We start from the raw sequence: 18,522 nt of genomic DNA on the forward strand, positions 1-18,522 counted from the left end.
ACAAAATTCAACAACCCTTCATGCTAAAAACTCTCAATAAATTAGGGATTGATGGGACATATCTCAAAATAATAAGAGCTGTCTATGACAAACCCACAGCCAATATCATACTGAATGGGCAAAAACTGGAAGCATTCCCTTTGAAAATGGGCACAAGATAGGGATGCCCTCTCTCACCACTCCTATTCAACATAGTGTTGGAAGTTCTGGCCAGGGCAATCAGGCAGGAGAAGGAAATAAAGAGAACTCAATTAGGAAAAGAGGAAGTCAAATTGTCCCTGTTTGCAGATGACATGATTGTATATCTAGAAAACCCCATCGTCTCAGCCCAAAATCTCCTTAAGCTGATTAGCAACTTCAGCAAAGTCTCAGGATACAAAATCAATGTACAAAAATCACAAGCATTCTTGTACACCAATAACAGACAAACAGAGAGCCAAATCATGAGTGAACTCCCATTCACAATTGCTTCAAAGAGAATAAAATACCTAGGAATCCAACTTACAAGGGATGTGAAGGATCTCTTCAAGGAGAACCTACAAACCACTGCTCAATGGAGTAAAAGAGGATGCAAACAAATGGAAGAACATTCCATGCTCTTGGGTAGGAAGAATCAATATTGTGCCTGACTTATTTCACTTAACATAATGACCTCTGAGAACCACCATTCAGAATACCGGCGGGCTATTCATTTGAATAGACTCCTCATTTCCAGTTTCGTAGACTCTCCTTCAACCAATAGGGGATCTCCTTTGATTTGATTTATTCAGAAGAAAATTTTTAGTTTCTGCTGAAAGCATGTATTTGTAAAGTTGCAAATTCCCATTAAGTCTTTATTCTAATATAGTTTCAAGCTACCCAATGGTGATATTTGATAAATAGCTTTATTAGCTTTGATCCAGTGTTCCATTTTTAATACTTCAAACAAAGAATAAAAATCTATGAATATCAACTTAAATCATGAAATATGCTTAGTTTGAGCTGTAAGCAGTCATTGCTGTTCCAGCAGTATATAAAAGCATTGAAGCAGTTTATTTCTTAAATAATTAATGACCAAAATAAGGATACCATAAATCCTGTGTAATCTGAATTTCTCTAGGCCTCACCAGCCTATAGGAAGAGTTCACATCAATGGCTACAGGACAGATTTTCCCAGCTGTCACCCCAGCCACCTCATAGAAAACCTTGGACCCACCCCCAAACCCCCCACCCAACACAAAAAGTATCACCCATCACTTCTAGGGATCACCAAGTGAAAAATCTTTTTAGTTTATCTGTTTTTGTTTTTTTAGAGACAGGATCTCACTCTGTCCCCCAGGCTGGAGTGCAGTGGTGTAGTCATAGCACACTGCAGCCTCTGTGTCCTGGGCTCAAGTGATCCTCCCACCTCAGCCTCCCGACTAGCTGGGACTACAAGTACACACCACTACACCCGGCTAACTCTTCTATGTTTTATAGAAACAGGATCTTGCTGTGTTGCTCAGGCTGGTTTTGAACTCTTGGCCTCAAGCAGTCCTTCCACCTCAGCTTCCCAAAATGTTGTGATTGCAGGCATGAGGCACTGTACCCCATCCCCAAATAAGGAGTCTTACATATATGCATGAACAAATCTCCCACCAGGGTTGCGACAGCAGCATCAGCCATGGTCCCCTCTCCTGCTCCAATCCCTTTTGTTGCTGCTGCCTTGCCTTCCCACCCCCCAACCCGCTGCCCCTGTTCCTGCTGTGCACCCTGGCGCCCTCCTGTGGTGCTAGAGCAGCATTGCCTTTCCTGGGTGCCCACTGGGGTCCAGCTATGCTTTGTTCACAGCTGGTGGGTTCACACAGACGTGCGAGAATGCTTCACTCTCCTGTGTTATTTCTGGTTACCAGAGCATCTCTACTCACAGATATCCTTGTGGAAAAGAGCTCCTTTGTTTTCTGCCTGCAACATTCATTTTTCCTCGTTGCTAAAGTCCCCAAAACTAAGCCAAGAATCAGAACAGGCTTGCCCCCTGTTCCATACTTTCCTTTTTGTCCTTGTAACCTTCTACTTTCATGAAACTGCGCTTATGAAAACAGATGCCACCACATCAGACCTGCAGGGTGTGTCTGGTTCTTACTGATAGCAAGTTCAAAATATATATCTAACCATGGAGACAGGAGGAGGGGATGAGGACCGCCTTACCTAGATGGTTTGCTTTTTCTGAGGACTGAAGGTTAAGTGGCAAGTTTGCCATATCATACCTGGAAAGTATTATTAAAACCTTCAGTATCAAGTACCACACAGAGAATGGAATCTTTCTTCCCTCTCTGACTCTGGCTCTTGCAGTGGATCAGTTGTGAATATCAACTTAGGTTTTCCTCATTTGGATCAACAAGAGGTGTGGGAGATGGTTGAATGTTTACAGGCCTGAAGACGTCCCGAAAGTCGTACTTTTTATCTTTTTTTTAATGAAAACCTGAATCTTAGCTTGTTTTTCTCTGCACTGCTTCTTTCTCAAATGCCGAATACAGCAGCAAAAACATTCTGGCTGATTGAAAGGTTGTGATCATTCACATAAGGGCTTGGGCTCATCTGTAATTGGCTCCTGCACACATATGTGATGCTTGGCTCTGGCTCTAAATTCTTTATCCCATTTGCTCCATTTTTGTTTAAATAAGCGGTATGTTTTTTCCCCCGTTAAGAAAGTAAGTCATTTAAATACATTTTATTCTAACTATGAAGCCCACTGATGTGCTCCAGGTGTGTCAGAAATGGTTGCTCAGGTATTCTTGTCCCCAGGTTCAAAATGATACTAAGATGCTTTTGATCACCAACCAATAGTGTTTTGTGTGAAATGGGTCCCAGTGATCCTCAATGAGTCATTTACCATTATATTTTCTCCTGGTCACCCGTGAGAACATAAGAAAAGGTTTACACTATGGAGTGGTTGTTTGCTGCTGCCATAAAGTGCCTGCGATGAGCCAGAGTTTCTGGGATTATAAGAGAAATGATAGAAGCAGCTCCTTGCTGTGGTAGTACATTATATTCAGGAGGTAGACACCGAAGTAATTGTGATACAAGATAATAGTGCTTAATAGAGGCCCATGAGCATAGTGGAGGGAGGGATTAGCCCCCTCTCAAAGAAGGTGACACTGAAGCTGGACTTTGTAGAATGAAAGGCATTGGTCAGGCAGAGAAAAGGGGAAAGCACAGGCCAGGTAAAGGTGACACTGGGCACAAAGGCATGGAGTTGAAGAGGGATCGTTTAAGAGATGAGGAAGTTCCTGCAGACTGAATTATAAAGACCATTAAGTGCTTTGCAAAGAGGTTGTTCTTTCAGAAGAAATTAAGCTAGGGAGTGAACCCTGGTGGCTGGTGAGATGATCAATTGAGAGCTGGGAGAGGATGAGTCTGCCCCTGGCCACAAGGAGTCCCTGTTATGGTTTAGTTAGTCCCAGTAATGGTTCAAGACATTGCAGAGACCAAATCTGGCTCTTTTTGTCATTCTAGGTATCTGATCCCCTGCAATCACATGATGCTGAGTCAGAGGTGGGCTGTGAAGGAGAGAGACTGTTACTCCGTTTCTGCGGCCAAGCTGCTTGCCTTGACTCCTGTCTGCTGCTCCAGTGGGATCACTCTGACGCTGGGGAACCAAGAGAGGGATTATATTCTCTGGTCAAAGTGTATGCATGACACTTCAGGTAGGAACTCGCTAGTGATGATCTTTAAACAAAAGGATGCCAATTCCATCTCGCCTTGGGATATGTGTCCCTTTGGGTAGACAGGAAATTATGTGGTGGGTCCCCTTTCTCTTATGAATGACTAGTTAGGATCCTTTTCTGCTTTGTAAGGAGTTATGGACACGTTGTAATCAGTGTTCACTGACGTGTCCAGATGTTAGTGTTGCCAGATCTTTATTTTACATGGACTTTCTAGTGGGATCCTCAGAGTCAAAATGTGAAAACGTGTGCTAGCATGTCTTTGGAAACAAGACAGGGGTGAGAGGTGTGGAGATGGCTATTGCTGAGACAGAATCAGCCCTTACTTTAATTTCTAAAATGAGCCACTTATAGAAATCTGTCATAAGGATTTACATATTATTATATATCACTAAAAAACTTGAAATTTGTGATATGACAGCAAAATTGCATGCATTTGATTGACCTAATGAGGAAGGCTGCCATAAATACTTTACAGGAGTTATGATAACGCAGTGCTATTTGCCAGCTACAGTTCACCTCATACAAGCAAAACTGAAATGGCCAGCTCTGTCAACCTTGGCCCTCTGGCAGGCAGCTGGAGCAAGGGGGCATTTGTGTATCTTTGATGGTCATATGGCTGTTTCAATTCAGGAACATTCTGCATGTCCTGTGACCACTAGGAAATGCCCAGTCCTGGTGTTGAGTGTTTCCAGTTTGTATTCTGATATCCACCCCAACAATGTCATTCTGTCCACCCAGCTATAATTTTCTTAGATAAAGTGTATTTAAAAGCTGGGTTACTTGACTAAGAAAATGTCAGTATGTTTGATATTAATGTAATTTGTAGAAATTAAGGTTGTCTTACGGATTCTTGGTCTTTATATAAAGATGCATGGAAATTAGCAATTTATGTAATTTAACTGTATTTTCGTATTAGGCAAATTAGTATGGATATCTTATATTTTCATACCTAAAAGTTATTTTTTTAAAACATTTAAAAATTGATGTCTTTCTAAATTTACTATGAAAGTTTTTTCAAGAATGATTCTGTGGCTAACCTTGCCTCAGAATTCAAAATTCAAGTTAAACCTATGATCCTCCATAACTTGCCAACGTCTTTCCCTGTGTGATCACTTTTAATGCTTTGAAGAAGGTAGTATTCTCATTTTACAGATGAATAAACAAACTCAAAGAGAGGAATTGACTTGTTCATGGTTATACAGCTAAGTAGGTTCTCTGGTTCCAGATTCCATGTTCTTTCCACTCTCCTGCCTCTGGGGTTGCCTTACAGCAGATAAATGCCCTAATGGATGGGTGGTGACATAGCTAGCTAGCTAGCCAGAGTAATTACCGTCCAGGGGTAAATAATTTGCCTAAGAAAGTAGCAGAGCCAAGACTGAGGTTCTTCATCTTGGTTCTATGTCTTGGTTCTACTACTTTCTTGGGCAAATTACTTAAGTTTTCTAAACTTTTTTTCTTATCTGTAAAATAGTACCTACTTCAAAGGGTTGTTCTCAGGAAAGCAAGTGAAGACATGTAAAGCTCTTAGAAGACTGCCTGGTATGTAGTAAGTGCGCAATAAATACTGCTAGTAGTAGTATTTGATGTCTTTTTACATAACATAGATAAGAGATAAACACTAACGTTTTAGCTTAGCAGTAGAGCTATAAAATATGGATTATGTCTACCCTAATGCCCTGGAAGTGGGTATTCTTAAAGGCTCAATTCTGACCCAGTCTGGTAGAGATTTAGAGCATGAAGAGATGTGAGGCTTGCAAAGATGTGGCACTGACGTAAGAATGGAGGTTGGTGTGAAATTGCCTGTGCTTGAACTGTCGCTCTTCCACAATTTGGGTTGGGTGTTCTTTCATCTCTGAGCCTCAATTTCTTTATCTGAAAATGGAGAAAATAATATCTACCATATAGGATCATTGGGAGAATTAACTTAGATAGCATTGATAAAGCACCTGCAGCATACTAGATGTTTAAGAAATGATAGACTATATATTTTTCCCTCAGTCTTTTTCTTTTGAGGGAAAATGTAAACTCATAGAAAGATATTTTCGCAGCTATTTCAGTAGTGAAGTTGGAACTTTTAACATCAAAGGCAGTCATGGTAACATAAGCAGCATTCTTAGGTTAAAATGACTTTTGTAGTGAATATGATTTTACTCTAAGAGACCATTTGATAATATCAACATCCCTGATAGTCCCCAGGAAGACAGAATGAGTTAATAGTCTTTTCTAAAAACCCAGGATTTTTCTACAAAAAGTCTGGTTCTCAAATTCATGGATTACCAGCCTTCCACTTTATATTCAAAGTAAAAAACTTTAAGGTTATTACTCTGTGGCAGGTATTACCTAATTTAATCCTCTCAACAACCTGAGAGATTGCTATCATCAGCTCTTCTTTCTCTAATGACTCATACCAGATAATAGCTTTCCATTGGCTATAGCCACTATCTGACTGGCTATATTGGTTTTCTATCTTCTGTGAGGGTAGAGTTTCTATTATTAATCTTTCCTTCTTACAATCTAACCATATTATTCAGAGGTCATTTTAATCAGACATAATTAGACCCAAAGTAGCTGGCAAGACACAGTCTTAGCCCGAATGGATCACACCCCCATCCACTACCTTTGTCCCCCCACCTCCCTTGTTCTAACTGGCCTCTGCCTCCTGTGCAGGGCCTGTGGAGCGGCCATTCCCCGAAGCATTCTCCCAGTCAGCCTGCATTGTGGAGTATGGGAAAGCCCTGGACATCAGCTACCTGCAGTACCTGTGGGAGGCCCACACCAATATCCTCCGCTGCATGAGGGACTGCCGTGTCTGGTCCGCCCTGTATGATGGTGACTCCCCCGACCCTGAGACGTTTCTCCAGAGTCTGATGGAGGAGGGCAGTGTGAGCTCGGCCTGCCCTGTGTTTGGGCTCCCGCAACAACTCCCCAGGAAGACGGGACCTCAGCTGTCTCCCAGAAAGGACAAGAGCCAGACAGAGCTGGAATGGGATGACAGCTATGACACTGGAATCTCCTCAGGGGCTGACGTGGGCTCCCCAGGGCCTTATGACGATCTGGAGGTTTCAGGCTCCCCGGCACCCATCGATCCCCCCAAGCACATCCAGGAGATGAAGAAGAATGCCCTCCTGCTCTTCAAAGGGTCCTACATAGAAGAGTCGGACTTTCAGGATGATGTGATGGTGTACAGGCTGTGTGCTGAGAAGGACTCCGAGGACGTGAAGGATTCTCAGGAGGAAGCTGCTAGGCCACCAGCTGAAGCCCAGGCTGAAGTTCAGAGTGTCCCCATCAACAACGGCCCCCTCCTCAGCACCCAGCCAGAGACAGATTCAGAGGAGTGCAATAGGGACAATTCAGACCCGTTTCACAGTGTGCCCATGGAGCCAAAGCAAGAGAGGGAACCTGAAGCAGCCTCAGAATCCAACTCAGAGTTAGCATCCCCTGCCCCTGAGGCAGAGCACAGCTCTAACCTGACGGCCGCCAACCCGGAGAGCGAGGATCTCATTGCCCAGTATGACCAAATCATTAAAGAGCTGGATTCCGGCGCCGAGGGCTTGATGGAACAGAATTACCCCACACCTGATCCCTTGCTTCTCACTAAGGAGGAAGAAGGGAAGGAAGAAGAGAGCAGAGGAGAAAAGGAGGAGGAGGGGAAGAAGGAGCTAGAAGATAAGGAGGATGACTTTGACTCTTTTATAGCGGAGACGCCTGCTGTAGAGACTGTGCCTTCCCCATTTGTCGGGAGAGATGAGGCTGCCTTTGCCAGTCACCATCCCGTGAGGACTCAAAGCATCCCATTCACAGGTGACCATCTTAAATTGCTTTGTGGTTTCTGCTTTTGAAAGTACTTGTATGTATTGGAACAGGAAAGGAAGATAGGAAAAGGTAAGGGATATTATCAGTTTATCTAACAGAGGGCCGCAAATATTTTTGTAAAGACCAAGGAGGGGTGGCTTTATTTTTATTTTGCCATTCTTGCAATGATTATCTTATTTATTTCTCAAGCTAGAGGTTAGATTTTATTACTTAGTAACTTCTTTTGATATGTCAGTGTTAAAATAGTAGGGCTGATTAAACCACACAAGAATCCAGACTTCTTATTTAATGACTTCATTTATTCTAGTGTAACTAACTTATTTTTCTCCTTAGCACTTATTTACATTTATTTTTAACAAATGACTGTCTCCCCCAGTAGAATGTATGCTCTGTGAGGGTGGAGCTCTTTCCCTAGCACTGGAAGAGTGAACAGAGCACAGAATAGGTGCTCAGAGTCCTTGTTGGGTGACAGTAGCTGTGCACACATCAGAGGCATTGGGGTTAGCTGTGCCTTTGCCTGGGAGCTCATTTCAGAGAATTACAAAATCTTTATCCAGAAATAAGTGGAATGGACCCACATCAACTAACAGCTCTTTGAAAGAGTGGGTGTGTTCAATGATACACCACCAGCCACAGGTAGAAATCTTGCAAGAGGTAAAGGGATAGGATAGGACTTAAAGATAGGCAGATTAGGGTGAGGAATTATGATAGAAAACATCATTAAATATTAGCCAACAAAATCTGCACTTACAACTCATGGTGCAGAGGGAATCGCCATAGATGAGAGGGCTCACTAAGCTCAGGGAAGGCCAGGGTGGGACCACTGGATGGTGTTTAGGTAGCAAGGAGAGGGGCTGGAAGATAGTAGCAATAGAGGGTGACAGTGGCCTTGGAGCCAGGCCAGGGATTGAGTCCTGGCTCTAGCATTTAGCAGCATGTGGCCTTAGCATCCCAGGCCCTCCATTTGCTCCTGTGAGGACTGAATGAGATACTGGGAGGTCATTATTCATTTTATGACAGGTAGCACCCAGGAGAAGCCTGGTGAGGAGGGACTGTACTCCTACCTCTTGGAGTAACCCAAAATAGATGAAAACAGATTGCCTTCTGGTCCAGCCAGCCAAGTAGGCTCATGTGATTTCAAGGAGCTCTTCCAGCCTCTTTCTCCAATATTTATTCATCTATTTACTGAAGCCTGAAGATTTGTATATACAGGAAGAAAGCTTTTAATTCCACAATTAAAGGCTTGCGGTTCTAGTTGAGATAACGTTTCAGTGTGAATGAGTTTTAATTAAAATTCAATCAGTCAGTCAATCATAAGTAAAATGGATTAGATAATCTCACTTTTCCCAGTTGATAAGGGGGACAGGGAAGGGGGAGCTGGAAGAGTTCACTTGGAGGGAAAAGGGCAGCAGTAACTTAGCATGTCACAGCTTGCCTTCTCGTAGGACATCTGGGCTACCCATGGCCATGAATATTATTCTTTAGAGTGGCAGCTTTCTTACAGAGGAGCTTCATTCCTGGGAAATGTGTAAATATAAGAAAGAAAGTATAGCTCAGGGCAAGGAAAAAAAAAGCTAATCCAACACCTTATTAAATAACATCAGTATTTTACATATAATACACCTGAGAACTGACAAAACATACTGCAGGCTCTTTGATACATACAGGTAATTGCCACTAAAACCTTCCTTTTTCCTCTTTTGAACCTTGTACACAGCTTTAGGAAACATCTCTCTTTCCATGTATGTGTGCTTTATAGTTTCCAAACTTCTGAGTGTGTTCTGTAGCATTAGGCTTAACTTCTTCTCTCCAGGGCATCTGATTTCCACTGAAATGAGTTCACTTCCCAGCAAAATCAAGGCATTCCATTTGTCTAATTTTATTTATTCATGTGTTCAGCAATCTTTTATTGATCCCCTGATGTTTGGCAGGTTCTATGCTAGGAAATAAGGACACAACATTAAAGGAATTCACAGACTTTCAGAGGAGACCCCAACAAAGAAGTGTACTCTCGTAGTGGGAAATGCATGATTAGTTGTCATATGCCAAGACCAGTGGGAACCCAGTGAGGGGAGTGGGAATGGCCTCACAGAGGAGGGGCGTGGACAGTGCAGGGGAGTCCCCAGGTGAAAGCAGGTGAGAATGATAGTCCAGGCAGAGGAGACAGCAGGAGGGGACTGAAGAGCCTGCCAGCCTGTGGGATATGACCGCATGGGGTGGGGAGGTGGGAGGGAAGGGCAGAAAGCTTGGTTGGTGCCAGCTTATGGAGAGCCTTTGGGCCAAGCTGAGGAATGGAAACCTTGTGCCCTGGCACTGAAGGAGCCCCTGGAGTTTAAAGTTGAGGAATGATGTGACTGGATCTGAAAAGGCAAGCTTTGGTAGGAGTGTGGGGAGAGCACTGGAGTGGGGAGAGGTTGGTGCCAGGAAAAACAAGTGACACACCCTTATCGCCGTGTCAGAATTCAGAAGGTGCCAGTGCTTTTATCTAGTAATTCTGTTTCTAGGAATGTCCTCAGAGCTGTATCACACTGTGTGCTGAGGTGTACATACAAGGATGTTCATTGCAGCATTGTTTAGAATAGAAAAAGACTGGAAACAACCCAAATGCCCACCAGTAGGAGACTGACTTGCTTGTGCAACACCCTAGCAATCTAATATTTTGTGGTCCTGAGATGAGACAGCTCTGTATGTGTTGACAAGAGGTGTGGTCTCCAGGGTGTATTGTTAAAAATACTAGGTCTTTCTCTGTCTCTCTCTCTCTCCCCCTCCCTCTCCCTCTCTCTCCTTGGCAGGCAAGATAATGTGTTGGGTAAGAGCACTGGAACAGGTGGTATGAATTAAAATTCTATTATTCACAAGCTGGGTTCACTTAGCATTCTGCCTCCTCTTTAAATGGGGATAAATAATAAATATACTTCCTAGGGTTGTTTTGAATCTTGAGTGAGTTGATACATGAAAAGTGCTTAGCACATTGCCTGGCAGGTAGGATGTTATTAATAAATGTTTTCAGTAATAATTAAATTAAACCTCTATTCACATAGAAATGCTGTTGCTGGAGTCCGGACCGGAGATGAGACTGACCTCAGGCAGTGGAGCAGGGGAGGTGGAGCTTCAGGTCTACATCAGAGATATGTCCAGGGTAGAATTTGCCAAGGGAGGCACAGAATCAATGGCCGCTCCATTCTTGGACAGGGGAAGTGCAGGAAGAGGGTGCAGGCTCGATGGAGGCAGGGGAACAGGGGAGAGTGGTGAGTGGATGACAGGAGGGGCAGTGGAGATAGTCTCAGTGATTTTGAAGAACGTAATACTTTGTGAGGCGGGGAGTCTATCTGTCCTCTTAGGAGATGTGGGAAGAAAATAAAACTGCCGTCCTCCAGAAACACCTGCGGCTTCCTGAATTGTGCTGAGCCTTTTGATTTTCAGCTGCTTACCAGATCCCCCTCACACTTTTTGTTAAGCAGGGTTTTTTTTTTTTTTTTTTTTTTTTTTGGTGCTAGAAACTAAGAATAAAGTAGGAATTTGAAAGTTTTAATACATTTTTAATTGCACATGCCCAAGGAGTGATGAGTCATTTCATTAGCAGATGCTAATTATAATGTCAAAATGGACTCCATTTGTATCATTACAGTCTACTGGCCTTGACCTAATGATATTCCGTCATTCACATAGGTCAGTGATGACATGATCTTCCTCTCCACAGGGCATGGGATTCAAGCTCGTGTGCCCCCCCACCTCACCCCTTATAGTAGTGATGTCCTGTGGATGGTCTCCCCTGGTCACTGCATGGTCAGCAGTTTAGAGTTTGTAGGATGGCTAGATGTGGCCAGTCACAGTCTGGGACTGGGGAAGAGAAGCTGAGGGATCATTTTAGGGTCATATGTTTTACAGAAGACTCTGCCCACCTAAGTATGTCTTAATTCACCTGCTTTTGCTCCATCTGGAAGGAAATACATGCTAAGCCAGGGACTGCAGGGGAGCAGGTGAGAGGAAGCTGAGGACAGCAGCCTTCCCCCTCTAGATCTACCTTGAAGGCCGAATTGTGTTGCGATGCCTTAAGAGTTACCACTGACATTTCTGGGGTTCTTTATGGGAAAACCATTAGTTGCTTTCAAACTGGGGTCCCTATCCAGAGTTTCCAAATGTGTTTGGCAAGTCTCCCAGTTGTTTGTAAGCATCTCCAAAGAGTCTCTATCTGAAGAGTTCATTGACCTCTTATGTCATGGAAAGTGACTAAAGACCTTTGCCTCCTGTCCCAAGGATGGGGAAGTTGAGGCTAAATGCCATACGTGAGGGGATGGTGCCTCTTGTGTTGAGATCCCTTAGAGACATCCTTAGTGTTCCTGGAGACAGGGATATTGCAGTTACCCTGTTCCTCCCCTGTGTGGTAAAGGTTTCGGTTTGGTGTTCCCATTCCACACACACAGCTTCTGTTCCTTGCAAAGGGTTTTACTCTCTTATGCTACCAGGGCTTCTGAATGAAGCATCTTGTGATGAAGTATGTTTTTGTTACACTCGTATTAATGTTGGTGACATCTTCATAAGGCATGGCTTATTTATCAAGGGATGTGTGCTTTCGTTATAAACATGCCACGGTTTAGTAGCATCATCAATAGCTCCACCAAGGGAAATGCAAAATTCTCATTGATTGTGTTTAACAGAACACTTTTATGGTAAAAATTTAAAGTATCTTCAAGTAAGTTTATTAATGCCAGATTTATTTTTGGTTTTCCCTGCCCTCAATGAACTCAAAGCATATTAATTTTCTAGTGACCCAAAGTAGCAGAACTTCTTTTTGCCTATTTTTTCTTAACGGACTGCTTTTGTATGACTAATTTTTTTAACTGCTTTTTTTAAATGACTGCTTTTGTAGTCATACGGATTTTCTTTTTTAAGAAATCTATGACATGCCGAACTGTATCTCCCAAAACTGACACCCTTTTCTCTCTCCTCTGAAAATCAAGATGTGGTTACGAGTTGCCAAGGCTACTAAGGTTATAAGCAGGGGCTCCTCCACCTCTCACCTATTTTTTTATTGTTCCACATTACGACACTTGACAAAACCAAATTTTTCTCAGTGTGCTTGTTCACGATAGGTAACCCCTGTTCACAGTGTTGCTGTTTGATAAACATAGTTTGTGCGTTTTTGGTGTTCTTTACAGAGATTTTTCATTACTAAGACTTTTAATGGCCCCTGGTGCTTACATGAAACCCTACCATCCATACAGTCCGTGCATCGTGAGATGATGGCTGTCATGTTTTAAACATTGGCAGCCCCAAGAAATACAGGAATGATATAGAAAAGCATATTTTAATTTTAAAAAATTAAATTTTTTTTCGAGGTCTGTGATAATTTTAATAAGTATCAAAACTGCTCAGGGAGTCAAAATGTCAGTAACCATGCCTATTTTTCTGTTTTCTTTTTGCCGTGGTGGTTTGTTTTCTGTTTTGGTCTCGAGGCAGGAGAAAACGTGGCCGTATTTGCTGTGTCTGGCTTGCACCTGTGGGCCCGTAGTGGTTTGGGAGATGTGGCAAAGATGGTTCTGCAGTTGTCAGGGAAAGGCATCCCTGTGAGCTCAGCCAGCCCTGAAGCCTTGTGTTCTTCCTGCAGGCCCATTCATCAGCGTAGTCCTGTCAAAGCTGGAGAACATGCTGGAGAACTCTTTACATGTTAATTTGCTGCTTATTGGGATCATTACTCAGCTAGCCAGCTACCCCCAGCCACTCCTGCGCTCCTTTCTGCTCAACACCAACATGGTCTTCCAGCCAAGTGTCCGCTCTCTCTATCAGGTATGTTAGCTGAACCCACATCCACACCTGTTGATTTTGTGGGTGCTAATTTGCAGGGCATCTCTTTCTCTTTATTTTGTTTTCCAAAAATTCCTCTGCTCTAATTCATTTGCTTTCCTTCCCTGTCCTATTAAGCTCACTGTGTAGATTATTCTAGACAAACTGTAGAGCTTCATTTAGTTTGATGTTTTGACGGTGCCCTACGCAGAACACCCAGGCCGTTAAAAATGAGCAAATGTCTAACATCATAATAGTTCCCATAAGGAGGGTGATACCTGCAAGATATATTGATAACTGGGAGTGGAATTTCATGGTGAGGCATTAACATCAGTAATGCTGTTTTTGACAGGTCCTCGCATCTGTGAAAAACAAGATTGAACAGTTTGCTTCTGTGGAGAGAGACTTCCCAGGACTCCTCATTCAAGCCCAGCAATACCTGCTCTTCCGTGTGGACATGTCTGATATGACCCCTGCGGCACTAACCAAAGGTAAGCCAGGTTTCTCCACCGCACCCCTCCTTAAATTACTCCTCCACGTCCCTAGCCTGCTAGCCTCAGTTCACAGATGCTGCACTGGCTTCTGGATCCTAGAAGCATTCAGAGATATTTTCATTTTTATGCAACAGGGAGGAACCACCTCTTAGCATTCTTAAACATAAAGAAAGGTCTGCCTTGCTCATACCTGGCTTGTTTCCTCTGTGGAGGGTCTAGAAGGGATTTTGTTTTTTTAACTGAGAGTGATGCCTGCAAGGAGCTGACGTGTAGGATATTGTCAGGCTAGAATAAATCACATGGCACACATGGGTCAGAAAGAGGCATTATATGCACTCTCCGAGTCATTTTTTTGGGCAGCCTGTCCTGAGGAGGGCATGTGTTCTCTTTATTATGTTTTCAGACGCTCTTGGGCCATAAATAAGTGTGCTTTAGGGCCCTAGGAGGTAAAACAAAAAACAAAACAAAAAAACGGTTTGGACTGGGAGAAGTAAAGTTTATGCTCAGCCTAAAATCTCTGAGAGTGCCTTTTTATGGGCTCTAGAGGAGGTGTTAGGCCAGGGCCCTGGCAGAGTGAGGAGTGGGGGCGGGGGCATGGGTCGGTGCTAGTAGGAGCACTGAGGATGGCTGGCCAGGCCCCCGAGCACCACTGCTGCTTTACCTTATTTAAGCTCTGGTTGGACTGATTTGCTGACCATTGTCCCCTGAGCTGTCACTTAGGCCTTGGTAGGAGCAAAGTAGGAATGCCCCATATTGCACTGGCTTTTACTTTTCCATAGACCAATCAGGCTTCTTTGTGGCAGATGAACAATGGAGAGAGTAAGGCTCTCAGTCCTGGGCCAAAGGCAAGTGATCAGAAACAAGATTGGCAGTGAGCAGCAGAAATGAAACTCAGGGCAATTGTTCCACCTTTCAAAGCAGCTGAAAAGAACCCAGAACTCTGAAGGCCTGATGCTGCCCCTGTGCAGCTATTTGATCTTGGTCGCTTTACCTCACAGGCCCAATGTCCCTTGACTTTTAAATGAAGGATTTGTTCTCCATCTCTTAGGTGCTTTCTAGCTGAAGCCAGAACTTGGGTTGCGATGAGTCCTTAGGGTACTGCAAGGTAGGGTTTGAAAGAAAGGTAGGCCATGTACCACTGGTAAAGTGAGGAGTCGGGCTTTGAGAAGAGCAGGCAAAGGCATTCATGGAGGGAAAGAAGCCTGGCATCTCCGTGGGAAGGTGGACTTCGGGTGCCGTGTGGCCTCCTTAGACAGATGGGTGGTCAGTGTGTGAGTTGTGTTCCTCCTGAACAGGGCGCATGCTGCTGCCACCCACCCTGCGAGAGAAGGTGCACCAATTACCAGTATAATAAACCACTGCGAAACTCATTGGCTTAACACAAGGCCATTAATGATTGCTTATGAATCTGTGTGGTCATCTGGGTGTTTTGCTGATCTGGGCCAGGCGGATTTTGCCTGGACTCGCTTGTGTGTCTGCCATCAGTGGGTGGCTGGATGTCGAGGATGGCCTCACTCACATCTGTGGCTGTGGCTGGAGTGATGGGGGTGATGGGGGTGTTTCTCACCATCCAGCAGATTAGCCCAGGCTGGTCCATGTCACAGTTAATAGGGCTCCAAGAGTGAGAGCAGAAGCATAGAAAATCTTGTGAGGCTCAGACTCAGCTCACGTAAGGTCCATTCTGCAGCATTCTGTTAGCCAAAGCAAGACAGAGGGCCAGCGCAGATTGAAGAATGGAGCAAACACCCCACCTCTTGATGGGAAGAGCTGCAACAAGTTGTGGGCATTCTGCAGTCTCCTAGACAAGGCCTGGTCTTCACTGTATTTTACAGTTTATAAGGTGCTTTCTCAGGCGGTCAATTTTCATTATCAAACAGCACTCTGAAAAGGGCAAAAAAGGTACCATTAGCTTCATTTTCATTAAGGAAGCCAAAATTAGAGGTCCAGGGTATTCAGCCAGGATCATGAAACTCAAGTGCCTCAGCCCATTTTAGCTAGTTCAAGGAGACGAGTGTACACACTGACCAACCTAGATATACTGAGGTACACTAGATACTCAGGGTACACTGAGCCTTAACCCCCACATTCAGGGAAAGGGTCGGGGTCACTCACACCTTGGGCTTGTCCTGGTTTCAGAGTGTCTGGAGGCCATGATTGCAAAATATGTGCCCGGGGAACTTGTTCTCACTGCCTAAGGTTGTCAGATTAGTTAGCTGGGTTTCATGCTCCTTAAGTAAGGTCTGTGACACTCCAGGGCTCTGACCTGTAAGAATCTTCTCTCTGGATATAACATTTTTCTTTTACTTGAGTTTTTTTAGATTAACTTTCTAACTTTTCCAGGTTAGCCAAGTCATACTCTTCCCCCACTTAAAGCATCTTTAACTGACAGAATGAGAGTTTCCTGTCCCCTTGTACAAAGCTGACTTCTGAAGCATTTACTGTGACATGATTTCCTGTAAATGAGTCAAATCTGGGAGGCCTGTTCTCACTGGGATACAGAGCAATTTACAATGAACAATTATGGTAATGGGCCAAATATTTGGGTTTCCAAGTGTCTGTGTGCTCTGCCCTTTGCCTAATGCTGCTGCCAGGGAGATGAACACGTAACATATCTCTGTCCTCACTTCTGAAATCTTCCCAGTATTAGTCTTGAAAACCTTCTGTTGCAGCTTTTCAGACCCAGAGCAACATTTCAGAAGCCATTCCTAATTCTGACATTTATTTATACTTACCTCTGCCCTGCCTTTTTCTTCAGGTGCTCGTGCATGCTTGTTGGACCCTTTTATGAGGGGCGTAACTCAGGCGCCTGCAGCCAGAGCTGCTCCATCATGCAGGCCCTGCATTCCCTTCACCTCCTGGCAGCCCCGGTGAAAAACGAGCCTCCTCACTAATGCTTCCAACAGCAGTAAAAGTCTATGTGGCTGCTGCTCCAGAGCAAGCGGCGTCCTGTTCCCAGTTCCACATTATTATTCTTGAGGCTGTTGGTCTCTGAGATTCAGCCACTTGCCATGCCTTTCTCTTTCAACTCAAATACTTTCCAAACCACAGAGTAACAGTTCACTGTATTTACTTATATTCAGAGCCCTTTTACTGGGCACTGACTCTAGAAGGGAGATCAGGTAGGTAATGTCCCCAGTTTACAGAGATGGAAACAGACATTTTATGATGAGCTGGTGGCCAGGCAGGGACCATAACTCGGGTCTGCTTGCTTTTGAATGGAGAATTTGATGGTGCTTGGTGACACACTGAAAGGCCAAGACCCCGGAGGGAGCCCGGGTCAATGTGCTACCACTGCTGATGGAATCGTGCTATGGATCTCCCAGCCAGCCCCTGGTCTCCCTCTCTGGGTGTTCTCCTGCCTTCATTAGTGAAGACAGTTCTGATTCTTGGATTCATACTGGGTAAATGAGCCTTAGCAATGACACTTTTTATTCACAGATCAAGCTAGACAAATGAGTCACAAAACCCCTTTTTAGGGGAGAAGAGAATGAATGAATTTGAAGGAGAATGGGGGAGAGGAATATGAGCAGCTGCAGGGAGAATGAGGAGTAGGGAAGACTGATGAGATCAGTTCCTTCACTCATTTATTCAGCAAATGTTTATTAGCTTCTATGAGTACAGAAGTGTGTTAGGGGTTGCTAAAGACATGTTATCAGATAGGGCTCAGCCCTGAGAAAGGTTGGAGTCTAGTAGAGGTGATAAGACATAAACAATGTGAGGCTGAAGGGCGATGCAGGCCTTAGTTGGTCAATAACATGGAGAAGAGGCTAGAATGAGACTGTTTGGGTAGAGGGCAGAGGAAGGCATAAAGACCATAGGAATGACTTCTGGGGGCAGGAAACTGGAAATTCATTGTGAAGTTGGTGGCAACTGTACTGATGAGGATGATGTGGTAGCTGACACCCATTCAGAGGTCACTGTGTACTTTATACCTATTGACTCATTTAATCTTTATAACAACTCTATGAATAGCTTTTGACAGGTGAGGAAATAGAAGTACAGAGAGGTAAAGCAACTTGCCTGAAGTCAGCCAGCGAGTGGCAGACTCTGTGGTCTTAACCACTGTGCTAATTAATAATGCCTCTAAGGCTAGTAAGATTTAGGTGAGCAGAGAATGGGGCAGGGAATTCTAGGTGGAGGAACAAGCATGAACAGTGCAGGTCTCGGTCTGGGAGTAGGTCCACGGTGTCCCAGTCCCCATTGGAACGCAGGCCAGCTTCCTTTGTGAGCTTTGCTGGGCGCTTTGGAGAGTGACAGGTCCCGAGCTAGGGTTGGGGATGAGAAGGGGTGCTCTCCAAGGTTGACATGTACCTCAGTGACATCAACACTTTTGTGCTCACTCTGTTGCTGGGGCATGAATTTCTGCTGAAAGGTAGCAGAAGACAGATTCTCAGTTCTTTATGGCATTAAAGCTGTGATAAGCCTTAATCTAAAAGGATATTTAAAGCAGTCAAGTGGAAGTTTGTTTTTTTTTTTTTTTTTTTTAACACTAAAGACTATAGTAGTGAGATGTGGAAAGTACTATAAATGTCAAGAATTTTTAGTACTGTAGTTAAGCAACACTCTGAGAAGAATGTTGAAAAATGGTACTGAATTCTAAGAAGCAGCCAAAATAATGAAGAACTTGGATATAATGATTTATAAGGAGTAATGAGATTGTTTGGGTAGGGGGCAGAGGAAGGCATAAATAATTCCTACAAATATGTGAGGGCTGGTGATGTTCAGGAATCAAATAGGGAAGTTGA

General features: G+C 43.9%; 1 protein-coding gene across 3 annotated transcripts in view; it reads left to right on the top strand.

Annotated features, from left to right (window-relative positions):
- FAM160A1 (family with sequence similarity 160 member A1) overlaps positions 1 to 18,522 on the top strand; it is a 263,019-nt gene that overhangs the window by 235,686 nt on the left and 8,811 nt on the right. For all 3 annotated transcript variants that reach the window (XM_030816237.1, XM_030816239.1, XM_030816238.1), the window contains 4 exons: positions 3,475 to 3,665; positions 6,354 to 7,487; positions 13,108 to 13,286; positions 13,636 to 13,774. In XM_030816237.1, coding sequence (XP_030672097.1) covers positions 3,475 to 3,665; positions 6,354 to 7,487; positions 13,108 to 13,286; positions 13,636 to 13,774 — 1,643 coding nt within the window. The remainder of the gene's footprint in view (positions 1 to 3,474; positions 3,666 to 6,353; positions 7,488 to 13,107; positions 13,287 to 13,635; positions 13,775 to 18,522) is intronic.

The sequence above is a fragment of the Nomascus leucogenys genome, chromosome 7b, assembly GCF_006542625.1.
Source record: "Nomascus leucogenys isolate Asia chromosome 7b, Asia_NLE_v1, whole genome shotgun sequence".
Classification (NCBI taxonomy): Eukaryota; Metazoa; Chordata; class Mammalia; order Primates; family Hylobatidae; genus Nomascus; species Nomascus leucogenys.